Below are 27388 nucleotides of genomic sequence, written 5' to 3'. Positions count from 1 at the left end.
CCCTGGTCAATGCAGGAATCAACTAATTGTGTAGTGAGTTGAGCTGATACGCAGATTTCAGTGTGTGTGGGTGTGTTTTAAATGGCTGCAATTTGCCCTCCCGCATCCCAGGTTACACCATTTGTGCAAATTGCAATTTGTGTAAATTTTACATTTCTAAGTGTAGTTAACACTCAGGGCTCATCTACACCATTTGTATGCAGTCATGGTTATCATGCCATCAGCTCTCCTCCCTAGACAGATTTCGCATCTATGATAATTTATCTGCCACATAATTTCAGACAACTAAACTACTGTGTCATAAAAGCAGTTATGCAATGGGGCGGCTTCAGACTTCTGTCAATGCCATTCAATCAAAGATTGAGAGGAAGGAAAACATTGGGAAAAGCCCGCAAAAAGACTTCTTTCTTTTGCTTTCTTCCTATCTGATGGTTAGACTATTCTAGGAAATTAGAAAATTCTAGAGAGCTTTTCCTGAAGTGCATAGCCTACAAGAAAAAGATTAGTAACACTTCATAGTCCCTGAGAAGATAGATGTTCTACTGTCAAAACATCTGCATTCTTTCTTTCAAACTGCTGTATATGGATCTGTGTTTAATATTAATGCTGGTCTCTTTACACTATAAAGTTGATCTATTATTGACGTGACCTTTGAACGGCCTTCCCCAACCCTGTGCCCTCCCGGTGTTTGGGACTACAACTCTTAGGAATCCTGACCACTAGCTATGCTGGCAGGAGCGGATGGGAGTTTATTTAATATTTTACATTTATATACCGCCCTATAGCTGAAGCTTTCTGGGCGGTTTACAAAAGTTAAAGACAATGAACGTTAAAAACAGATATACAAAATTCAAAACCACCAAAAGTATAAAAAAGTTGAAATCTGAAACATCTGGAGGGCACCAAGTTGGGGACGATTGTCTTAGATTGACAGAATTTACAAGTGACTTTAGGCTGGCATAACTACAACTGATTTTAGGTTACTGAAAACCAGCTGCGAATAGGAATCAAGGAATTCAGAATTTGGAAATCTGAAGTGAGGAATCACTAAGAACATAAGAAGAGCCCTGATGCTGGATCAGACTGAAGGTCCATCTAGTCCAGCACTCTGTTCACAAAGCGTCCAAACAGCTGTCGACCAGGGACCAGCAGGACACAGTGCCACAGCACCCTCCCACCCATGTTCCCCAGCAACTGGTGCACACAGGCTTACTGCCTCGGATACTGGAAGTAGCACGTAACCATCAGGGCTAGTAGCCTTTTAAAGCCATCCAAATTGGAGGCCATCACTACATCTCATGGTAGTGAATTCCATAATTTAACTATGCGCTGTGTGAAGTAGATGAGTCTACACCAACTGGTTGACTGATTGTTTCTACATCAATTGTTTAATTGTCTGCCAGAGGTAAACAAGAGCTACACATTTGGTCCCTGACGAATCAAAAAGCAAGTTTGAGACATTTTATTAACTACCAATGAAAGGACCTGGCTTCACATGGCCCTTGGTTTTTATACAACAAAAGCTTCAAGCCAAGTTACGAGATATCACACATTGTGCCCACACCATCTAAAAAAAGCCATCCCCTACTGCTATTAATGATAAATTGACATGTAATATTAAAGTAAGAAGAGGTATAGCAAAATCGAATGAATTTGAGGGGATTTGGAGACAGTTCCTGGTATATGTGTTATCTAAAGGAAGTGGGAAACCGCCTCCAGAAGAGGTTTTAAGGTTTTGGAATCAGGAATGATCCCGAAGGGCAGGGGGAGCACTATGTTTTCTTTTTTGATTACGTTTATGGATAAAAATATATGTTTACAGTCAAATAATCAAGTAATTTGTTATGTATTATGACTAGTTTATGTATGTGATGTTATGTTGCTGTATTTTATTTAGTGTTTAATAAAATTATATTTAAAAAAAAAGCCATCCCCGCTGGCACCCCTAAGCACAGCCTCTACCATGGCGCACCCATATAGCCCCCCGAGGGAAGGGTCTGTTCATTCTATTTCCCAAAGCGGGTAGTAATATAATTCTGACCTTTGGGATACTCCCCACTGGCTTCAAACAGTGTCAACTGCAAAGCTATATGCTGGTTAAGAATGTCTGCTACCTAGTGACTAAAGATGATACTGCAGACTTCGAACAGATGGATACATTTAAATGTATTAAAATTAATTAATGTGTTTTAAAAGCCAAATAACCCTTATGTACCCACCCCAGGGGTCCCCAAAGTATGCATGTCATGTTTTAGTTGTCTAGGTTTCATGATCTTGGACAGACATACCCCTCTTTTATTACAGAAAATTTAAGAAAAAGTTTCTGTAACATAGAAAGTGATTTATGTGATATTACTATATGCAAGTTAGTAAGATCTAGCTAATATTTGTCTCATCTTCCTTCTTTGAGATGAAGCCCTCTGGACAAACTAACCAAGTTTTATCTGTACCATCTAATGTCTGTCTGCATGCTTGTATGTGTGTTCATCTGTGTTGTACGCTCTTCCATAAAGAGGGAACCATGTGAGTGAAAGCTGGCAGACAGAAGACCCTAGACAGTAAGCATCTAAAAGGGAAAATACAGCCAACTACTACTGGATATTCTAGCATTAATTTAACTTAACGCTAAATATCACATAAATGCACCCAACAGTGAACCTGAAGAAAACCGTAAGAACAACAACAACAAGAGAGAAATGTAAAATCCTCACATAAAGTTCGCAACTAGTTGGCCTCAGAAAACTGTGGTAGAATACAGGTATACCAACATGAAAGGAAAAATGAGAACTGGGTGAATGAGGCATGATAAAATTCCTTGATTTAACTTTACAAGTAATTATACTAAGCAGATGCAACTGGAAGGCTAGTGATTACAGCTCTCTTTTTCAAGTGCTGGAAAAAGAAGCAGTTCTGTGAAGGTTTGTTCTTCTCGGTGGAAAGGGGGGGGGCATCCTGGAGTAGGTTGCTCCTCCCACTCATTCTGAAAGCAGAACTATTCAAAATGCTTTTGTAGATTCCAGTGGGAGGAAATTCCCCAGTTCTAGAACGAACTGCTACAAAGAAATCCAACAGGCTGCAAACCTCAAATTGCATAACAAGAACTTCAAATGGTAACACACAACAATGAAGCAACTTCCATGAAAAAAGAGTTGCCACATAGACTGGGTTCAGACGACATGCTAACCCATGATGGTTTATTTTTCAGAGCAATCTGTGATGGGTTAGTATGTTGCCTGAAAGCTATTTTTCCCAGGAAAAAAGGAAAGGAACTTCTCATGCAAGCACTTGAGTCATTGCTGACTCCTAGAGGGACGCCTGCTTTCGCTGACGTTTTCTTGGCAGACTTCGTAGCGGGGTGGTTTGCCATTGGCTTCCCCAGTTGCGGCCACCTTTCCCCCAGCTAGCTGGGTACTCATTTTACCGACCTCGGAAGGATGGAAGGCTGAGTCGACCTGAGCTGGCTGCCTGAGAACCAGTTTCCACTGGGATCAAACTCAGGCCGTGGGGAGAGTTTCGGCTGCAGTTACTCAATTGGGGGATGCCATAGGATGCTGACCTACCCCCGCACAAATGGGAAACCCTTCAGTAAGGGGATGTTTAAGACCCATTCTCCATTCCCCCGCCTTAAATATCCACTTACTGAAAGGTTCCCCAATCATGCTGGGATGAAAGAACACCCCAAGTGCCCCCCAATTCAGCAACTGCTCCCACCCTGTTCCGCCCCCCAAAAGCATTTTCCCCCTGTTCGGGTCAATGATCCTTCTCGTGGTTTGCCTTTTAAATGCAAAGCGCGAGATGGGTCCTTGACCTGGAATGGGGGGGGGGGGGAAATCCCTTTTTCAGTGGGTGGGAGGAAGGAGGCATGGGGTGGGGGGAAGTGGATCCCCAACTGGAGTTAATGGGAAGTATTTCTCACCCCAAGCTGCCCTCCTCCACCGAAGGAACACAGCTAAATTCTCAAGTCCGCCAAAAGAGAATATTGTTCTTTTTAATGAAAGGAATCTAAACTTTCCACTGCAAAATCCTCTCTCTTCAAGCAGTTGATTGCCCTGTGTCAATGGGCAGCACATAAGAAATATTTTGAAATGCACAATAGGAAGTTGTCCTCTGACTCACATCCTTTTTTACTTTTAAGTCACTGTAAAAAAAAACAAAGGAAGCTAGGCACAACTGAACTGGTCAGGGGATAGTGCCAAAGCAAACTCTATTACTTATTTTTACATTGTTGATATTAGCTGAGCTATACAAACATCTTAAAGCACTTTTTGAAATAATACAGGGCAGGACAGAGCACACTATCAATAAAAATACAGCACATTACCACCAAGTCAGTAGAGGATTTTTTTACTAGAACACAATTGTGCATATCGTGCAGGAACGTCTTTAGCACAAAACCAGTATTACAGAGACACCCAAGGGGAATTCTCTGACTCTATCACCTGCCCACCATATCCTGCCCCCCAAGCTGCAGCCCCTCACAAAAAAGATGGCCCTAAAGGTCAATCCTCTACACAGGCCTCTAACGCTGTACAAAGAGCTGCTGTCAGAACAGGAAATCTGGAGAGTCCTGGCACGCTTGCAGGACTCTTTGAATCAGAGCCAATGTTTTTATTTGAGTTTAACTCCTGAAAATGAGCCCTGAATTCTAGAAATGTGAAGCATTGCTTGTCTTTTCCACAAACACTTTCCCCTATCTCCTCGGAGTCTTGGGCTTTCGCTTGGTGTAACCCTCCCCAAAGTGACAAGTCAAGAGTCGCATAACGTAGGATGGTACTACTATTGCGTCATATTTACCTGATATTCAGAAATGTTAATGACTGTAAGTTCAGAATGGCTTCTGGAATATAGCGAATGCAATTCTGGTACAAATTAAGGCTCTCAAGGGAAACGAAGAGACAAGCTTCTGCAGGCAGCTCCGAGAGTCTGTTCCGTGATAAATCTAAAAGAGAAGCAACAAAGAATGAGATACTAAACAAAGTGGAAGTGAATGACTTCATTGCAGAATGGAGTACAAATAGGATGTTTGTGGCTCAATGAGGTATTTTGTAAATGCCATCCAACAGAGACAGGAAAAGTGAAAAGTCATTCAATACAGAGTCAGACTATCTAGTTGCTAAACCCTTCAAAATCTAACAAGCTTGTTCTGCTTTTTCAGAACGAGACTTAGCTAGCAGTTTTTAAAAACAATTAAAAATGAATCTTGCATTTGGGGATGGAGGGTTGCAAGAAGAAGAATTTGAGAGAATCGCAAGACAAAAAGAAATGTGACAGTTCACACATGCGCGGACTTCGAATACACATCGCTGCACCCCCTTTTGCAGCAGCCCACATCGCTCACTGAGGTTTCCTACTTAAAAGAAGAAACACCATGAAAAATGGGAGGTGCCCCACTTCAGCAACCTGAACATAGCAATGGGCATTCTCTACCTCCTGGGGTGGGTGAGGGAGCCCGTTCCGAGCACAGCAGCATGAAGGAAACAAAGGGGTCCAACAGTTATCAAAGGGGGGGAAAGCCTTAGAAAAGGAGTTTGGAATTATGTTTACATGCAGCACCTGTGTAGGTTCTTTGGCATACCTCTGCCATTTTCAATGTTCCTACTTAAAAAAGTGCCAAGTTTTCCCCGCCGTGTAATTTTCTATATAAAGGTGAGAGAACAGCTGCTCTGAAATGGAAGTGATGCTCATGCTGAAATATTTGGTTTGGAATGGATGGTCATGACTGATGTTCAGGAATCAGAATTATTCATTCCCCAAAATCTACAACATAAGTGAATATAAGCATGCCAAAAAAGGGGGCAGGAGATAAACGGAGAGAGCCTGTGGAGGGAATATCAAGCGGGGGAAAGGGGCCTAATTTACACCAAGCAGGATATTACACTATGAAAGCAGCATTAAAGGGGAATATAAAAGGCAGGAGCCACACTACTGCTTTATAGCAGTATTGAAGTACACTGACAACCGTTGGGGCTCGTAGACACATACTATATACCGCTTTCATAGTGGTATATCCTGTTTGGTGTAGATTGGGCCAAAGAAAAAGAGGAAAATATGAGTGCAGACGACTTCAGTATATGCATTCAGATATCATTCTAAACCAATTATTTTAAAGTTACAGTTAATATAACTGTAATTTTTGTGAACCGCCCAGAGAGCTCCGGCTATTGGGCGGTATAGAAATGTAATAAATAAATAAATAAATAAAAATTAAAACCTTGGTTTAAAGAAAATGCACATACCCACCATGATTTAACCAAAGGGTAACTGGGAATATTATTAAGTTTAATGGTTGTTTAATGCCGTCACCTTTACAATACCATTCTATGAAAAAAAAAAAACCAACAACCTTACATTGTGATGCTCTTCATGTTTCTACAAAAGCATCCTAATTTTATAGGGAAAATTGTGAAGTACAGACATTAGATAGATGATACTCAATTTCTCCTCTGTCTCTTGCTACTTTTGTCCTTCTGCCCAACATTCTGCTGTCTGTTCCATTGTCTAATCTAGATTATGAGCTCCGTGCAAGCAGGGACCTGTCTATTTTTGGTTATGAAACTGTGTAAAGCACAATGTACATTGATGACATAATAATTGCAATAATAATAGCAATAATGGTAGTAATATTACACTAAAAAAGTGCCTGATGTTCCACCACTTGTTGACTACATCTGTATCCCAAATCTGTTCAACTAGTTAATGTAGCTAAGAGTGTTTTTGCCTCCTTTCTATTGAACAGCACCCCCCTATGTTGCATGGGAATCCTTTTAAAAATTAAGCACTTGTAACATATCTCAAATACCTTTTGCAAGTGTCTGCTTTCAAAAATAAAAAAACTAAACACCACTGAGTACGAACGAGCCCTTGGACGAACCTGTATAGCAGCTCTTGTTTGTATCCTAAACTCAGGGAACATGATATGTCAGTGAAACGGGAAGAAATATCTGTTTTCCAACTCTGAACTTAGTGAGTCTCAGGGTCAATCTGGGAAACATTTATCTGACTTCATGTTTTCCCTCTTCTGTGTTGCAAGCATTTAAACAAAGTCTCTTGTAATAAATGCTGCCTGGTTCAATGCCTGGAGGATTTCCTGAAACAGGAGGGTAGGATGATCTCACGGCTTCCTCCTTGCTGACCGAGGTAAAAATATTTTTTTGACATAACTTTATTTTAAAACAAGGTTTAACTCCCCCTGTGAAACAATACAATTTCTCCTGCCCACAAAGCTACCCTTAAGAAGGAATATTGAACTCTCTTCATTCCCAGCTTAATATCCAGTTGTGGATATTACTCTGATTGCTAATTGAAGGCTATCACTGGGAAGTTCAGATGAAGTGTTTTACTCATTCATCTACTGCTTGTTAAATCAAATATACATTGACAGAGATAATACGTAAGCCCATGCATTTGAAATTGTTTTCCTGCTCTGTGAAGTGCAACTCTCAGCAAAGAACTCCCACCATGTAGATGGACAACCAAGCAATTTAAAACAACAATACAGAGCATAAGAATTAATACGGTTTTATTATGCCCTATTACAATAAGACTGTACACTCAGAAAGAAACCTGCCAATAGCCCATGGTACAGTGCTATGATAGAACTCGAAGCAAAAATCACATTTCCACTGCAAGAACAATCCATACTTTTTATCTGGGACAAATATAATTTATTAAAACATTTATATCCCACCCTATATTATTAAGACCTCAGGGCGGCGTACAGATAAAAGCATACAGTATAAAACAGTAAATATACACAGCTAAAAACAAATTAAACCATATGAGAGGTCAAAGGGTCCCATTTCACCTAATTCAGGAATGGCCAATTAGTAGAACCAAGGAGTGAACCTAGCGCCAACGAAGTGGATTACTGCAATGCATTATACGTGGGGCTGCCTTTGAAAAAGGTCCGGAAGCTTCAGCTGGTACAAAACAGGGCAGCCCGGTTACTAACAGGGACTGGCCGGTGAGATCACATTACGCCAGTCCTTTTCCAGCTTCATTGGCTGCCAGTCCAGGTCCGGCCCTGATTCAAAGTGTTGGTATTGACATTTAAAGCCCTAAACGGTTTGGGGCCAGGTTATTTGAAGGAATGCCTCCTCCCATATGTACCTGCCCGGACCTTAAGATCATCTACAGGGGCCCTTCTCCATGAGCCCCTGCCAAAGGAAATGAGGCAGGTGGCTACTAGGAGGAGGGCTTACTCCGCTGTGGCACCCTGGTTGTGGAATGAGCTCCCCAGAGAGGTCCGCCTGAAGACCTTTTTATTCTCTCAGTATTTTAACACTTAATTTTAACTTAAAGTTAAATTTTACTGTTCTAACTCTGTATTTTAATCTTATATCAATTTTGTTGCGTGGTTTTATCCTGGTCGTGCTTTTTATACTGTATTTTGTATTTGTGCTTTTAACCTGTTGGTGGTTTTATTATGGTTTTAACTTTTGTGAACCGCCCAGAGAGCTTTGGCTATTGGGCGGTATAAAAATGTAATAAATAAATAAATAAATAATCATGCGGTAGTCTCCAAAATTTTAATCTAATTGTGGAAAATCACTTATCTAACATCATAAAAGAAAATCATTTTCACTAATGTGAGAAAGAATTTCACACTTTTATGTTATATCACTATGTCATGCCGAGTCTCTGTGCAGGAAAATATTTCTAGCACCAGACCAGTGTCTGAAGAGCAGGGTAGCCTGGCTGCTGAGATTAAAGAAATTGCCTCTCCCTTAAGTAACTAAGGTTGCACATGAAAGAGAAGTTCAAAGAGCAGCTCTGTTGAATGTGCTGAAGACTGTAACTACTGTGATCATTGGCTTTGTTAAACTCCCTCCCTGCCACTCCACAATTTCCCATCTATAAAATCGGGGAAATGACCTGCTGCACGCAATTGCTGCAAGGATGAACAGGGCAAATTGTGAATAGCAAAGGGTAATGGAAAATCAACTAAGTTACAAAAGAACATCAAAAGCTGCTTTATCATCTAGCCCAATACTGTCAACACTGTCTGGAAGCAGGATTCTTTCTAGCCCTACCTGGGGATACTGGGGATTGAATCTGGGACATTCTGCATGTAAAACTTTGGTTACTGGACAATATACCCCGTATTTCTCTGATTGTAAGGCGCCATCGATTGTAAGACGCACACTAATTTCAGTACCACCAACAGAAAAAAAGCTTTGATTCTAAGAAATAATAAACGCACCCGCGATTCTAAGACGCCCCCCGTTTTAGAGATGTTTATATGGGGGGGGGGAAGTGTGTCTTAGAATCGAAGAAATACGGTAGAAATGTAATAAATAAAAAAGTGGGCTGTGGTTCAGTGTAGAAGACTTCACCAAGTTATACATGGAAAGAATTTTAAAGGTAAAAAAAAACCCAACCCACACAAAATAAAGCACAATTTGAGTCAGGGCCCAGCAACTGCTATGATCTAGTGATAATATAGATGTACTTATAGAGGGATATTATTTCCCACACTATCAACATTTAGACTGATACATAGGCCTATCATTATTTAAAATGTAAAGTACCATGTGTGGTGTAGTGGTTAAAGTTTTGGACTGGGGCTCAGGAGTTCCAGGGTCTCCTCCCCACTCAGCCACGAACTTCACTGGGTGACTCTGGGCCACCCAGTTGTTGTAAGGATAAAATGGAGAGGAAGAGGTTCATATAGGCTGCTTTGCACTCCTTGGAGCAAGCGTGGGATAGAAATGTAACAAATAAACATTAGACTGATGATTTTGTAAACAAGTTTGAAAATGCAATACTGGACACTGCCTATGTACCCTTTTTGTTGTTGTTTATCCGTTCAGTCGCTTCCGACTCTTCGTGACTTCATGGACCAGCCCACGCCAGAGCTTTCTGTCGGCCGTTGCCACCCCCAGCTCCCTCAAGGTCGAGTCGGTCACCTCCAGAATATCATCCATCCATCTTGCCCTCTTCCTTTTGCCTTCCACTTTCCCTAGCATCAGCCTCTTCTCCAGGGTATCCTGTCTTCTCATTATGTGGCCAAAGTACTTCAGTTTTGCCTTTAACACCAACCATTCCCTCAAGTGAGCAGTCTGGCTTTATTTCCTGGAGTATGGACTGCTTTGATCTTCTTGCAGTCCAAGGCACTCTCAGAATTTTCCTCCAACACCACAGTTCAAAAGCATCTCTCTTCCTTCGCTCAGCTTTTCTTATGGTCCAGCTCTCGCAGCCATAGGTTACTACGGGGAATACCATTGCTTTAACTATGCGGACCTTTGTTGTCAGTGTGGTGTCTCTGCTCTTAACTATTTTATCAAGATTTGTCATTGCTCTCCTCCCAAGAAGTAAACGTCTTCTGATTTCCTGGCTGCCGTCAGCGTCTGCAGTAATCTTTGCGCCCAGAAATACAAAGTCTGTCACTGTCTCCACGTTTTCTCCCTCTATTTGCCAGTTATCAATTCATTTCGAAGATTTATATGCTGCTTTCAAACTAAAGTCCTCAAAGTAGCTTACAATGTTTATAAAGTACAACCAATATCAAAACTGAACAAAAACCGGCATCTGATGCTCCTTCCCATAGGGCAGTTGATGTCAGTTAGCCCTGGGGTGGGGCAGGGGGTAACTAGAGCAGACCCTGATATTCCCTTTGCCTGCTCCTGTCTCCTTCACACCACATACACATACAATCTCAAGGCCTGATCATATTAAACAAAATTTGTTATTAGATTTTAAATTTATTATTTATTTAAATTGATTTAAATTTAAGTTTTTTTGTTTTTTTTTTTTAAAAAAAAGACATTATGGATTGCGTAGTGCATTTTTATGGTGCATTCAATTTGATTTAAATCCTGGTAGGGTGCTTATCATTGCAACTTTAACTCCGTCAGTACAATAACATTCCAAGCAATTTTGAAGCTGTGCAACACAGTGTTGTAATGTCTTTACTTGTTTTCGTCATCTTTGTACAGTTTTTCTGCGGCCTCATATCCTTTCTTACTAATGGGAACCTCAAGGATTGTACAGTAAAAGCCTGACTAAGCAGTATTACTCATGACTATGTATTGTTTCAGAACTGCACCCAAGTCACACACTGCACACAGTTTTGTAAACCACCCAGAGAGCTTCGGCTATGGGGCGGTACAAAAATGTAATAAATAATAATAATAATAATAATAATAATAATAATAATGATAATAATAATAATCTGAAGCAAAACAATAGTTTAAAACTGCAATGGGCGTTTAGAGTAACATGCCAAGTGGTCTATAGTAATATCACAGATCAGAACAGGGAAGCTTCCCAAATGATCCCTGGAAATAACGAATACCGTATTTCTTCGATTGTTAAGACGCCATCGATTGTAAGACGCACACTAATTTCAGTACCACCAACAGGAAAAAAAACACCCTAAGACACACCCGCGATTCTAAGACACACCCCATTTTTAGAGATGTTTATATAGGGAAAAAAGTGCGTCTTAGAATCGAAGAAATAGGGTAATAGATCCCTGCTTGTTAAAGTAAGCAAAATGAGGGACTCTGTGAAGCTGTATGGTTGTTCTGATTGCTGTCACAGCAGCAAGCAAGCATGAACAGTGGTCCTTATATGGAAACAGCTATTTTTAATAGGCTTCTAATTTCTTTTGCTCCAGCAGAAAGCAAATTGTATTTCATTAAATTCACAGCAATTGTCAACTCATAAGATTCTTCCCACATAGCAACCCAATCACTTCTTCATTAACAGTACATGTTTAATCCCATTTTTTGGTATAAATTCAAGCATGTTTTGATATGAATTATGGATGGATGTAATTTGATAGAAAAAAACAGGGTTCAGTCCTACACGGAGCCACCTGCATCTTAATTCTACTTGTTTTAATATATATGAATAATGACTGTGGAGGATTGGGTCAAACCCTCTAAACACAAGGTTCTGTTTACCTCCATTTGGCTCTGAACATGAGGGCCCATTGATTGGCCTGTTTCTACCAGCCCATTACTAATTTCATGCTGACTGTAGGATCAAGGGTATTTCGCACACTTTCCTTTAAGCTTATTACTGGGAGCAATATTCTATCCACACATGAATTTCACAAGACAGGGCTAATTACAGGAGAGAGCACCAGTGTGGTTTAATACTGTTTTGATCCTTTCACATTACATCGAGTTCCAACTCTGTTATGCACTCACTAAATAGTGCCACACTAATACTCTCAACTGCTTGAAACACAGGGTGAGTTTGGTGATCACAGTGGGGGAAGAAGCCATAATGGCTTCTCTCCTCCCACCCAATGCTGCACACACAACTGCCATTTGCATTATTTCTCGCTCTGCAGCGCTGTTGCCATGACATCCAAACATGGCGCAGGGAGTTTGCGGCTTCATACCCACCCTACAACCTCTACTACACATTGGGGGTTGTAGGGTAGGTGTGAACCCCACACCCCCACACCCCCGAGCACCACATGCTGGGTTCGGAAAACGTAGCAATCCATGCTGCAGGAGGGGGAATGCAAATGGCAGTTGTGTGCACAGCACGCAAGGGAGAGACGTTATGATGGCTTCTTCCTCCGCCCCAATTGTCCGAACTCAGTCACAAAGGGCCAGTTTGCCCATCATAATAAGCTACCCTGAAAATAAGCTACGGTGAGTTAGCTGTTCACTTGCTAACCCACGTTACGTCCAACAGATGATCAGGACCTCTGCAACTAACTATGGTTTGTTGCTCCCTTATTCTTCCTACCAGCTCCTGGCATGTATCCGATGGGCCTTCGCAACACAACGTCATCCGCCTACTCTGCTAATGAGCACAAAGAGGAATATGGGGGGGGGATTTTTTCCACCTTCAGCGAGGTTTAGCATATTTAACATTATGTATTTGTTAAATTTTGGGGGAGATTTACACAAATTTCACTACAGCACAGTAGCTGCATTTAGCACAGTGGTTTTTTAAAATTAAATTTATGTAAATATCCCTGAATAATAATTATTTTGTACAAATCTTCCTGAACCTCTGTCAGGTTCAGATGTCATGACAAGCCACCCTGAGAACAAGCCATCCAAAACAACCCCGACTACAAGCCAAGGGTTCTCAGGGTGGCTTGTATGCGAAACAGGTTTTAAGTAGCTGTCCAAATTGCTCGCACACACACACATCTCCCCCCTGGCTAGGACTTACCCACTTTCTAGGATTCATGCTCTGTTGCTCTTTGCAAAATTCAATCAAAATCCTCTCCCTTATGGCAACTAAACCATCTTTGAATCTGTTTCTTCAGTTCAGGCTCTCAGCCAACAGGTTAAACAAGTTTCTTTTTCAAGCCAAGAGAAACCACTGAACCAAGAATAGCTAAAATAAGCTGAACTAAATAAATAAACGCTGTAAGATAGTTATGTTGAAGAGTGAATTGGATGCCTCAGCTGGATTACAAGATTTGATATAACTGAATAAGTTCAAGGTTTTAAGAAAGAGGCTTTAAGTCAGTCTCTGCTACCGCTAAGCATTCTATGCAAAACTAAATCCAACTGTCATATGGAGAAAAGAGCCCAGAGGCCTTATGTATCGCAGGAAAAATGCGTACATGTGGGAGGACTAAAAAATCCCCTCAGAGTATTATTTACTTAGAAGTGATTTGTGAGTTCAACTGTGTCCCTGCATTCAAAAATGAATGAGAAAAATGCCATGGAGACAAGAGTATTGTCAGCTCTTAGAAAGGTTCAAGCTATCTATGCAAACTCTTTAATCAGACTGTGGAGCAGGTCGTCTCTAACAAATGAACTCTCTTGAGCCATCAACTCTAACACATTCCTGTTGCTCCGGGTAATTGCATCAACCCAATCTCCACCACCTTTCATTTTGCTACATGGATGTACATGCACAGTATTAAAAACGTATCCTATGAAATGGCATCCTGGAGCGTGTTCAGAGGAGGGCAACCAGGGAGATCAGGGGTCTGGAAACAAAGCCCTACGAAGGGAAACTGAAAGAACTGGGCATGTTTAGCCTGGAGAAGAGAAGATGGAGGGGAGACATGAGAGCAGTCTTCAAATACTTGAAAGGTTGTAACACAGAGGAGGGCCAGATCTCTTCTGGATCCTCCCAGAGTGCAGGACACAGAATAATGGGCTCAAGATTCCGGCTGGACATCAGGAAAAACTTCTTGACTGTTAGAGTAGTACGACAATGGAACCAGTTACCTAGGGAGGTTGTGGGCTCTCCCACACCAGAGGCCTTCAAGAGGCAGCTGGACAACCATCTGTCAGGGATGCTTTAGTGTGGATTCCTGCATTGAGCGGGGGGTTGGACTCGATGGCCTTTTAGGCCCCTTCCAACTCTACTATTCTATGATTTTATGAAACCAACCTGGCACTCTGTACTGTTTGGCAGCCATATTTATACAGGCCGGCACATTATCAAGGACACATGGATTATCCACACCAGTAACAGGAGGGGAAAATGAAGAGCTTTAGCAGGTTAGTCAAATAAGCTGAGAGACTTTGCCAAAGAGCCACAGATTAGCTTGAGGAATAGTTGTTTATTACGAGTTTCTTCAATACTTTAAACCTCATAGATTAAGGACCTGTTCACAAGGTAGTGAAGCGGCAATTCTAAGCACACTGTGGAGGACAAGCAAACATGTGCACTTGCTACCACACATACAACATACTGGGCCAGTTCAGTCATCACAATAAACCAGGGGTGAGCTCTTTGAGAGGCCTAGGGACCATTTTCACTCCATTAAAACTCCCCCGTGGGCTGCAGCCCTCCACCACCACCACCACCACCACGGCACCAAAATTAAAAAACACAACATTGCTTTAGAATACAAGATTTCCTCACATATATGGCTGTGTAAAAGTGTCAATTGAATGGACTGGCTGACACTGGAATTTTATTTCCCAACATTAGAACATTGCTTAGGTATGTTTCCGTAAAGGCTTCAGCTGATACAGGTTGCTAAGCAACAGTAACAACGTGTAACGTCAGCTGATACAGGTTGCTAAGCCCCTCGCCCGACTCCTCCGGGCGTTCCAAGGTAATCCTACTCCCCTTTCTGCCTCTTCGCTCCCCCCCCCCACAAAGGGGCAGCGCCACGGTCCAGAGCATGAGCGAGGCACGGCCAGGGCCCTTGGTGGTCGGGTGGGAGGCCGCTCGCCTGCTGCGAGCCCAGGCCCCGGCCTAATCTCACGCAAGCTGGGCGGCCGGCCCAAGGCTGATATGCTACAACGGCGTATGTTACGCTGGGTTCAGCTAGTAAGAATATATGTAAGAGCCATGCTGGATCAGACCAAAGGTCCATCTAACCCAGCATTCTGTTCACACAGTGGCCAACCAGCTGCTGTCCAGGAACCCGCAAGCAGGACATGAGTGCAATGGCACCCTCCCATCCATGTTCTCCAGCAACTGGTGTACACAGGTTTGCTGCCTCCAATATTGGAGGTAGCACTTAACTTTCTCCTCCAGGAATTTATATAACCCCTTTTTAAAGCCATCCAAATTGGTGGCAATCACTACATCTTGTGGTGATGACCACTAATCTGGATGGCTTTAAAGGGGGGCTGGATAAATTCCTGGAGGAGAATGCCATCAATGGCTACTAGTCCTGATGGCTATGTGTTACCTCCAGTAGCACAGGCAGTAAGCCTATGTACATTATACAATGGTCTTATATAGCAATATTTGGTGACACAGCAAGGTCACCAAATTGCCTGCTTCTACTGTAGACCGTACGTAATGTCTTCAAGAGAATAATATCCATTGAAAAGAAACATTGGTGGTCTGAAGTCTAACGATTCCATCCCGCTCAATGACATCATGCTTAACAAAATAGAGTCTATTATAGTTCCCTCTCCCTATGCCAACCCCCTCTCTCTTACACACACATTTCAATAGGACAATTAGCAGAAAAGTTGGAATGGTGCCAACTTACTGGTAGAGTACAAGATAAACGTTGAGGCATTAATTAACAAAAGAAGACGAGCATTCAGAAAATCATGTCCAAGAGATGATCCAAAAAATAAAGATAAAGACACATTCCTAATCGAAGTTTAAATATAGACACTTAAGTCAAAAAGGTCACTTTCATGCCAAAGAATACACAGTATACCCAAATAGCAAGCGTCCAGTTATATAATTACAAGTATCTTGTACCGGGTTTCAAAACTGCATTTCCTTTTAAAATGTTATAATTGAAACATATGCTTTCTAGTGATAAAAACAGGGGTATGTTAGTATATTTTCATATGAATCTTTTTCAACAACAAAAGCTTATACTCATTTCAAAAATGTCGTATTTCATACATTTCCACTAAGTCAGAAGTTGTTTGAGTCTAATTTGCAGATTAGTCAGCTAATAATGCAACACAGATATGGAGTAGAATGAATCTTTCCCACTCAATCCAGCTTTTTAATTAGATAGGAGTTGTACATAAACCCAATGATGTGAGGTAGAGAAATTTCCATATTGGAAAATTTGCTATTGCTACATTTTTCTGCAGAAAGTTTTATATTTCTCAAAATTTCACAAATGAACGGAAACAATACCAGTCAAATTGTGCCGTTCCAAAATTGTAATTAGCTTATGAATACATAGCTCTTTGAGGCATGCAAAAGTTAATATGGTCATAGAATCATAGAAAAGTAGAGTTGGAAGGGGCCTATAAGGCCATCAAGTCCAACCCCCTGCTCAATGTAGGAATCCATCTTAAAGCATCCCTGACAGATGACAGATGCCTCTGGAATGCCTCTAGCAGGGAGAGCCCACCACCTCCCTAGGTAATTGGTTCTGTTGTCATACTGCTCTAACAGTCAGGAAGTTTTTCCTGACTTCCAGCTGGAATCTGGCTTCCTGTAACTTGAGCCGGTTATTCCGTGTCCTGCACTCTGGGATGATCGAGAAGAGATCCTGGCCCTCCTCTGTGTAACAACCTCTCAAATATTTGAAGAGTGCTATCATGTCTGTCGCCAATCTTCTCTTCCTCAGGCTACACATGCCCCGTTCTTTCAGTCTCTCCTCATAGGGCTTTGTTTCCAGACCCCTGATCATCCTGGTTGCCCTCCACTGAACACGCTCCAGCTTGTCTGCATCCTTCTTGAAGTGTGCAATACTCAAGATGAGGCCTAACCAGTGCCTAATAGAGGGAAAACAGTACCACGTGCAATTTGGAAGCTATACTTCTATTAATGCATCCGAAAATAGCGTTAGGTCACCTTCACAAGTCAGTGAGTTCTTGGGCCTGTTGTCTTTTCACTTGATGCTTCTCCGTTACACAAGAGACACTGTGAGAATTCCCCAAAATGGCAAAAAAGGAAGATGTTTGCTTTTATAGCCCACATTTGACATAGTGTGGCAATAAGATGCTGCTTTACCTGCTCCCTAGACTGAGCACCTCCCTTTCAAGGTTCTACAGTAAGAAAAACTACGCAAGGAAGAAGGCAAAGCCGAGACAAGGCTTTATTGGCTGGCTAAATAAATAAAACAGGTGTGTGGCTGCCACACCTTAAAAGTTTCCAACATCTGTGTTCTAGGCAAGCAGGAGCATTGATTACAAAGTCAGATGTACTGCCCAGGACTTGAAAGGTTGCATTTAAAACCTGCTCTAATGCATGAAGTCCTAAATAAAAACATATGATGCTTGTACAGGTGAGCAAACAACATTTGGCATCACTTCCATTGTCTAAAAAGTTGCATTATATGAGAATACTCCATCTAGTTTGATCCAGGCTAACTTCTTAGTGAGGTTAAAATATACTTACAACATGGCTGTTGTTACTTTAACACCCTTGTAAAAATGAAAACCTATTGTACTTGAATGTATTATAATATTTCTGTACAGCAGAAAGGAGGTAAACTGTCATCTTTGAATGGAACATTTGTTTGCTGTCCCTGATTACATCATTTTTTCCTTTTGTTTGTTTCACTTGTCCTTCCTTGACAAGTGAAACAAAAACTCTCGTGGTTTTTATTATTTTCAAAAACCGTCTGCACGTCTTTTTTCTCAAAGATAAAATGTCTAAATAAGGATGATGATGAGAATTTTTATGGATATGTTGGGAAATAATGGAGAAGCAATGTATCCTGTGAAACCACACCTGCAACCTGAAGTGGCACAGCCCAGAAAAAGGATTATAGTCACATACGTTATTTGCAAGAAGTAGGGTTCAGCACTCTCCACCAAGCTCTAAAACAAACAGGCGTAACCATTTGCAGGACAACTTTTATACACATAACTTCTCTTGATACGTTTCCAATCTCACTCTCCTCACTCTTTCAGCACCGCAGTCACATGCTATGTGAAAGCAGCTTTTTAAAAAGAGTACAGAGGCATCACGCAACATCAGTCGAACAGGAAGTGAGGAACACTGAATCCCATTGACTTGGGACACTCGTGGTGCCCAACAGGGAGAAAGTCATAATCTGAGCTGGAATTTAGACAGAACCAGATTTCACTATCTGTGCGAGAATTTTTATTTATTTATTTATTACATTTCTATACCGCCCAATAGCCGAAGCTCTCTGGGCGGTTCACAAAAACTAAAAACCGTGAAGAGCATAATAAAACAACCAACGATCTAAAAACAAAAATACAAAATACAGTATAAAAAGCACAATACACATTGAGATATACAAGCATTACAAGTTATTCTGCCAAAGAGCAAGATAAAAATCAGGGGTTTAAATCAGGGGTAGGTAACTAGTGGCCTTTGAGGTCGTCTGACTGTTTACTATTTGCTATCCTGGCTAGGGTTGATGGGACTTGCAGTCTAACATCTGGAGGTCCACAAGTTGCCATCCCTGCTTTAAATAAACTAAAATAAATTAATACAATCAAAATAATCCTGAATGTACCAGTACAGGAAAACCATCAATAGAACAAACAAGGTATTTGCTTGGCAGTTGAATGTAACTATAAAGGCATCAGCAGACCACTCACGGGAGGTTATTTCAAAGACATGGTACTAAGACAGAAAAAGCCCCATTTCAGGTCATAGGTGGACGAACCCAGAAAAGGGCCTCCAACGAAGAACTGAGTGGACAGGTAGGTTGATATGGAAGAAGGCGATCATCAGATACCCTTTCACAGGCCTCCTACATTTTACAATATAGTGAGGAAAACGTTGCACGACTCATCAATTTGATCTTCTGTTTGGATGAAGTTGTCAGTTACATCCATCTTCATCGCAAAAACTAAAAATGACAAATGCAAAACTGGATGGCTCCTGTTTCAAAAGCAAAGTAATGACTGTAGGCACTTCTCTCTCTCTCTGAACATTTAACACATGGACCAACTGTGACAGCATTTGCAGACAGGAAGCAGGATGTACCTATCAACACCAAAAAGGAAGAACATATCAAGCGACAGGAAAAGCAAAACACACACACCTTTAAGAAGGCAGATAGTGAGAGAAAACACTAGAAATGTAAAAAAACAAAAACAAAAAACAAAAACCTGGCTTTGTTGCAACTGCAGAAACATGAGCAAGTTACAGGAGTTTAGCTATACATATCTTACAAGGCAGAAGTGACAAATGCTTGTTTTGAGAGTTCTTACTTTTACATTTGAAGCAGCTGCTGCAAATTTGAAGGTAGCTATTAGAAATTAGGTCCTACCACTGCATCTACAGATAAGCAGTTTTCTGTATTATGCTGCAGGCAGGTATGTACAATTACAATGTTGCATAATTCACTTTTTCATATCTGTGTTAAACATCAGCTTGTACAGTAGTCACAGTACCAAGGTAGAATACCGAGTTAATATTACCGTTATTTAGAAAATCTCCGCATAAATCTGCACTGAAGTTCCTTCTACTGAAAGGAAAATAAAGACTCCTTATATTACTAGCCAATGACAAAAATGAGCCAATGATCATTGAGCCAATGATACTAAGCCCAATCTCATCTGAGATCATTTATACTATCTAGTATCCTCTAAATCTTCAGATTTTTCCAACTCATGAACTTTCTAACAACTTGAAAGAAATGGATGCATACTATGAAACAAATCACATTCATTAACTTGTCTGCGTCTTTAAATGCACTAAAAATCAATGTTATGTAACGGCTGAATTCTGAAGTCAATGATGTGTTATTTATTTTATATTTATCTTTTTTTATATATGCAACAAGCTGCCATATTATTCACACCCAGCTTTTCAACCATGATTGAGCCAGTGTGGTGTAGTGACTACAGTGTCGAACTGGGAGTCGGGAGATCCGGGTTCTAGTCCCCATTCGGCCATGGAAACCCCACTGGGTGACTTTGGGCCAGTCACAGACTCTCAGCCCAACCTACCTCACAGGGTTGTTGTTGTGAGGAGAATTATGTATGCTGCCTTGGGTTCCTTGGAGGAAAAAAGGTGGGAATCCATTGGGTACAATTTAATTAAGTATATGCTTGAGGGTCATGTGGGAGCCATCCCTTCTGTTCCCTTGCAGTTGGTAATACTATCCAGGTGTATAAAAGTATGCATGGTGTAGAAAAAGTGGATAATACTTTCTTATAATACTACTGACCAGCATTGTCTTAATGAAGCTGCAGTGGGAGATTAAAGACACACAAAAGGAAGCCCCAGCGCACAGCCCAACAATGATAACACTGCCACAAGATATGGTGGTAACCATCAACATAGATTGGTTTTAAAAGGGTTTAGATAATTTCATGGAGAATAAAGCTATCAGTTCAAAATCCGCAGTTGCGCAATACCTTTATTAGATCAAGGTACTGCCCAAGGTGCTGTGCTGAACAGTGAGAGAGAGTGTGTTCCCATGCATACATGCTTTAGTAAATTATCTGTGCTCGGCACAGAGATCAATTTTTAATCCTATTTTATTGTATTAATATAATACATTGATCCATTCATCTGATGAAATGGAAGAACACCACTGCCATAGCTTGTTCACTCACATATCACACGTGCTAGGAGATTTCTCAGAGTGTAATGTTTACAGGAAAGGAAAACCCCAGTACAAGTACCCCTGGTGGTTCCACATGGACCCATGAAGGAACCACCACACGAAGAAGGGTCATCAGTGTGTCAGCCCCCTTTCTTTGGAACTCTCTGCCCCTGGAAGTCAGGCAGGCGCCAACACTGTGTCGCTTCCGGTGCCTCCTGAAAACAGCTCTGTTCCGGGAAGCATTGCATATCTGACTACCGGTAGCTACAATTTTTAACAGTACTGTTTTTAAAAAGAGTAATTTTAATATGCATCGTAAGCTCCAGAATCTATTTTAGATATACTAATGTGTACAAATGTTGTAAATAAAATAATAGATAAAAAATATCAAAAAGCTATTTTCTCTCACCATATCAGCAAGAAAAATAAAGTATCACAAACCCATGCTGGTGATGTACAGCTCCCTGTGCCAGGTTTTATAACTCTTTGGAAGGGTAACTAAGAGATGCATTTGAAAAGTCGTCATACTGCTATATCACAAGGCCAGCCTCTTGGATGAAATTGAGTAAGCTATTTTGTTTGCCACAATCCCACTTACTTTCACCGTAAGCCTTCTTTGTGTTGTGTGACATAATTAATGTCCTCACAATGCACTGTGGCTTCAGTCAAGATTCTCTGTTGCATCTTGCATGTATCCCTAAGAACATTCTCTGGCCTCAAAGATCCCTTCTCTCCTTGCTTAGTGAAAAGGGAGAGAGAATACGTTTCGACTTGATTTGTACACTAAAATCACCAGAACTCTATCATTTCAGACTGCAAGTGGGGCTCACATGCTTAAATATTCCTCCATACAAAAGATCCCTTGCATGTGAAAAACATGGTACACTAGAGAGAAGGATTCTGAACTAACCAGTTTTCTATGTGCAGGAGATGTGTGTGCATGTGAGGGGGGGTGGGCAGCAGAGAGGGGAACGAAGGAGCATTCAGACTGCTAGGGGGTTCACATGACTGAAGTGGTAAGGTCCAGATATAGATTTATGACCTCATCTGCTGTATACAAGAACTAGGTCCAAGCCTCTGACAGAACACTTTTTATCTAAGATGCCCTAACTATAGATGTTGAGACGTGCATGCAGAACATGTGCTACTTACTTCTTAAACAGCCAGTAACGTCCCCCACCCCCCTGCACACTTTTAACATAAAAGGAATATATTAGAAAATCCAAACTGGTGTTAGAAGAGCAAAGAAAGAATTGGGGTTTTAAAAGTTGGAGGATACCTTGAGCAAAGGCTTCCAAAAACACTCCACAACAGTTACAAGAACAAAGCAACAACAGATGTAAGACAGATGTGGAATTAATATCAATGTGTTGATGGCACTCTTTAATTCAGTCCCATGACAGATGACATTATTGAAGCTCTTACTGAAAATGGAGGTTAAACTAACCCGTCATCAAAATTATAGTCTACAAAAACAAACTGCTGAAGAAATTGCTGGAGATACACCCTACCTCTGAGGCAGCAAAATTAAACAGGGAGGAAACAGCATTATTCAAATTTCTAAACAGGAAATGTTTTGAAAAAAACAAGTATCTTCTAAGTAGTTTTTCCATGCTCTTATTTCCAAAACTCTGCCTTCTGACCGGATCAGCTGAAAATTGTATTATGAACTATTTATTTTTTATGAAATATGTGATTAGGATTTGAAGGATGTTAAATAATTGGTTCTTAACTATTTCATGGGTTATTACTAAAATAATGAATACTAGCATAAATATACTTGTTAAGTATTTTAGTGATCTCTCAAAGTTTAGCATCAGTCAGTTGGACGCTCTGCTTCATAGTTGAAATCTGAACAATGATAATACAAAACGGTCACTGAAAAAAGCAGTACCTACTTAAAATTGCAAAGAGCCCCATAGTATCTAGGACTCAGACACTGCCAGATTCATACAGCTCAAACTAATAGTCCCTGTCAATGGATTTGATTTTGCACTCCTCTCAATGCTTTACATGTTCTCCCTAGAGATTTGGGGAGAGGAACATAACCTCACTGGCTGGGTTAACACATCACACTAACCCACACTGGATGGCAAGCTGCATTGTGTAGGTTATACAAACAATCTATTGTGCTCCCGTTAGACAATCAGGCAAACAAGCTACACAGAGTAGTTTATTTCACACACCCCTCCTCCTCCTCCTCCTCCCATAGTCCTCCTGCTCAACTAGGCCGGAATCCCAGCTTCCTTTGCAGTGGGAATAAATTTCACTTGAGAGGAGCAGAGCAGTGGCAGCGTTTTTGGTCACTCTTGCTCAGCAGCTCTATGGACAATCTCTGTATCCCATACTGTGCGACTGACAACACACTAACTCACCATAGGTTAAAATAACTCTTACTGGGTTTCTCAGGGTGGCGTATTTGGGAGTAGCAACCTATCATTGGAGGGGGGGGCAGAGCATCCCACAGACAACACACTAACACATCATGGGTTGTTCTGGAAAATTAACCATCATGGGTTAGCATGTTGTGTAAACCCTGTCATGGCTCTTATGAGGCCTTTGCTTAGAAAAACAATTCACAAATGACTGATCAGGTTTCGCTGCATAGATCAGCAAGTAGCCAGTACTGGGTCAACGCACTAAGTTTGCTATACTTCTGCATCAAGGCCTAGAACTGACAGGTAAGTTTGGAACTATAGCAAACTTCCACTACTTTGTACGGGAGACTAACAGCATGTAGCATGTGAGCTTTGGCTATTGGGCGGTATAAAAACGTAAATAAATAAATAAATAAACTCAGAATTGTAGATATGTAAAAAAATTCTGGAAATTCTGAAACCAGCGTAAAAAAAACTTTTTTTTCTGGGAGGAAACCACATGGGGGATGAAATGTACAAAATAATGACTTTGTTATCAAGCATAACTTTGTTACTGCTTTTAACAACACATAACATACACAATTTACAATCAGTAAAAAAACCCCGCATGATTAAGCGTATTTATGAAATTTACAGAGCAACTGTATTGCAAAAATACCACATACTAGATAGAGATGCTAACTGGAAGGGTGACTACCAGGGAACCCCATGTACATTGATTCCTGCATTGAGCAGGGGGTTGGACTCAATGGCCTTGTTCGGCCCCTTCCAACTCCATGATTCTATGAAATCTATGAAACTACTGCACCATATGCTACCTAAACATTTATATCATAGATTTTGCCATCTGCGAAGTGGGGAGGAGTGAAAACTCATTGTAGTAAACTAAAGGAAGTATTCTTTGGGCAGAAATAATCTCAAACAGTCACAATATTAAGGAGCAGCAACGTATTTGGATATCAAGCCTAACTTACAATATTGAAAATAACCAACTTTTAAATAGTGTACAATCTATAACAGGATGTCTGTGTCAGACCTCTGAGGTGAAAGGGTTGAATGTAAGGGAGGGACACAGTCAAAAGGTGAGCAAGTGCAGGATCCTTGCTTCTGCATCTTCAACAAGATCAAATGTTACCAGAAAGAGGCAAACACTTTAACATGCCCTGCCTGTATCCACCTCTCATGAACACAACACCCTCAAGGTGCAGAAATTCATCTTGGATTTGAGTATTGTATACTTTTACAGCATATATCAGAATTATCATTATCCAACACTATAGATCAGGCGTCGCCAGCCTTTTTGGGTCAGTGCATGTCTGGAATATCGAGAATAGGTTATAGGTGCTCTCACAAAATGGCTATTCGTTAAACGGCTTCCATGTTGGGCATGGCTAGACACGAAAACCTCTTTTCCCAGAAGGCAAGCTGGTGAGACCATAGGAAAAGTAACTTCCACAAGAACTTAAACACAAGGCAGAAGTAAGGGCTGAGCAAAAAAACATAAAACCACTCTTCTGAACCTTCAGCCAATGAAGCAAAAATGCATAACACAGCGCCTCACACCTCCACCTAATTAGTCAACTGGATCAAAAATGTGACCAACATGATGCAGTCTCTATTATCTGGCCATCATGTGGAAATATAAGATAAAACAAGCTTCTGAGCTTTCTACTCAGACAAAAATGGCCAAAGCACTGTGAGATGGACTCCTCATTTTAATAAGTTGCTGGAAGAGCATCACGATGCATGAAAACTTGCATTCTTTGTACATTTCCACGACCAAAGTGACCCAAGAGAGAAAGTCAAAAGCAGGTGCGGCCGAAATGCGATTCTCAGCCATTTTAAGCCTACTCAGAAGTAAGCAGGACTGAATCATTTATCACTTTCAAATAACATCTCAAATACCAAGCCTCTTCATGTCTACTGAGAAGCATGAGCAGCGTGTATTTTCATAAAGAAGCAGGACAAGCCTGAAAAGTAAGGGCTGAATCACTTAGCAGTTTCCACCCCCTCCCCCATGCAAGGAAAAGCACTTATTTCTGCTCAGGAGCTGAGCAGAGATAAAAGCTTCTCTCTGCTGCCCATTGACAAAGACTCCTTTTCTCCCTGCACAACGTAGAAAAGCTCTTATCTCCTCTCAGTTGCTGATCAAAGATAAGAGATTTTCCCTACTAGGAGAGGGAGCAGGGCCTAGTGAAGAAGCTTGCAAGTTGGGCTGAGAAATCGTATCCAGCCCTACTACCTATTGCTCCTTTTGAGGGGTCAGCAAAGCAGTAACAATCTAAATCAACCAGTGTTAGATACAAAAGCACCCCTAAACACGTTCCTTTAGGAGGAGTGCAACCTTCTTCAGAAGAGGTTGAATATCGCTTAGCCGGGCTAATCCATCAGAATGCATTAGTCTCTAAGGGCGGACAATTTTTGGGACCCTCACCTTTGCAAAGAGGAAAGGCTGGCCAGAGCCTAAATCTCAATAGGAAGTGATCGGACTATGGCATAGGAAGCTGGCTTATGGGGAGTCAGACCTTTGGTTCATCTAGCCCAGTATTGTCGACACTGACTGGCAGCAATGGCAGGACTCTTTCTTGTCCTATCTGGAGAAGCCAGAGAACGGACCTGGGGCCTTCTGCATGTAAAGCAGGCGTGCTATCACACTTTCAGATCCTCCTCCTTCTGTCCAGTTGAGAAAACCAGAGATATAGAATGGGAGTGCAGATGGGAAGCCAGAACTAGGGCTGCAGTTAACTACAGTTGCAAGGCCCTGCCAGGTACAACAGAACTGGACAAGCTAAGGGAACTATCTAGGAGGCAGATGCAAAGGCATCATCTAGCAGGAAGCAGCACAGTGCAAGCAAGAGAGACAGAAATTGACAGAAACTGGAAAATGCAGAGGAGCAGCCCTTTAGATTTTTCACTGCCCTGACTGAGGGAGTACACACCAGTAGACCTTGAAGCAATACAGCAGGCAGTGGCACAGGACAGTTTCTCTCGATAATTTGACACCCAAGGTCAGAAGGAGTCTGGTTTGTGGTGTCCTAGGATGACTGTTTTCCAGAACATTTTGACTCAGAATTTTTACTGCGGTGCCTGACCTATAGGGCTTCTGAAGTTCTAAGGTTGCCAATACCAATTTGGATGACAAGGTTGCAGAATGGTAGTGTACAATGAACACACTTAGAGCCTTCCTAACGTGCAATAAACAGTCAGCGACTTGATCTTCCAGCTAATTCTCCTATATTATGCTAACAGCAGTCTTTCAAACAGACTCAAAAGAAACACAAAGACTGCCCCAGGGCCTAATTAGCTAATCCTGTGTTCTCTGGTAGGGAAGACTTTGGTAAAGGCAGTTGCTGCCAAACTAATAGGTTACTACACAGAACCTGAAGGACTACCTAAGGCCTCCATCAGGGTGGGTCCTCCCTCTGCTGACTCTAATGAGTGGCTAACCTGGGAGAGCACTTCACTTCTCTCATAAGGGCTGCCCTCTTTGAGCAAGGGCAGGCTCTTGCATCTGCCAAGCCGTGGTCCTCCCCCTCCTCATGGAAGGGGAAGACGGTATCTCTACCTGATCCAAATGATTGTTATGCCCTTGGGAAGATTCTTCCCTGACTCCTGAGGACTCTTGGGGAATTCCCTCTCCCATCACCTCACTCAACTGCTCTCCTCCTAGTGCCTCCACTGAATCTAAATTGGGGTCTTTGGACTCCGCAGGGAGTCTGGGCCCAACCCTGACAGATAGTAGGGATCAGAGGAGATCCATTATGGCATTCCCATTAAATGTTCTTAAAAGCAAAAAGCACCATAGAAATTGTTTATTCCTGCAAAGTTCTTTTGCAAGATTCAGCAACTTTTTCCAGTTGATTTACTTTGGACTGTCAGACCCATTGTTTGGTTGTCAGTGCATGATAGAATCCCCTGTCCTACTTTGGTGTGAAACGGCGCTGATTACTATGTTTAAAACACAGTCTGCCATATGTCAAAATCTTTGCGTTTCCAATCTCTTTCTAAAATCCACTTTACCCAACCTTCTATTGCTAAATTGGTTACAGCTTTATCTACTGGTACCCTTCCCCCTTACCTTTTAACCATCTGTGCAGTTTCTGCCCAATGTCAGATGGAAGTCTGGTGAGGCCACGGGCTAAATGCATCT

At 41.4% G+C, this 27388-nt stretch overlaps 1 protein-coding gene across 1 annotated transcript in view; it reads right to left on the bottom strand.

Moving 5' to 3' along the window:
- The window catches only part of LRCH3 (leucine rich repeats and calponin homology domain containing 3), a 116485-nt gene that overhangs the window by 75448 nt on the left and 13649 nt on the right, over nt 1-27388 (bottom strand). Inside the window, exon 2 of the mRNA XM_063131753.1 lies at nt 4795-4939. Coding sequence (XP_062987823.1) covers nt 4795-4939 — 145 coding nt within the window. The remainder of the gene's footprint in view (nt 1-4794; nt 4940-27388) is intronic.

The sequence above is a fragment of the Elgaria multicarinata genome, chromosome 8, assembly GCF_023053635.1.
Source record: "Elgaria multicarinata webbii isolate HBS135686 ecotype San Diego chromosome 8, rElgMul1.1.pri, whole genome shotgun sequence".
Classification (NCBI taxonomy): Eukaryota; Metazoa; Chordata; class Lepidosauria; order Squamata; family Anguidae; genus Elgaria; species Elgaria multicarinata.
Note: the sequence above shows the minus strand (reverse complement) of the source record. Positions and strands in the feature narration are given on the sequence as shown.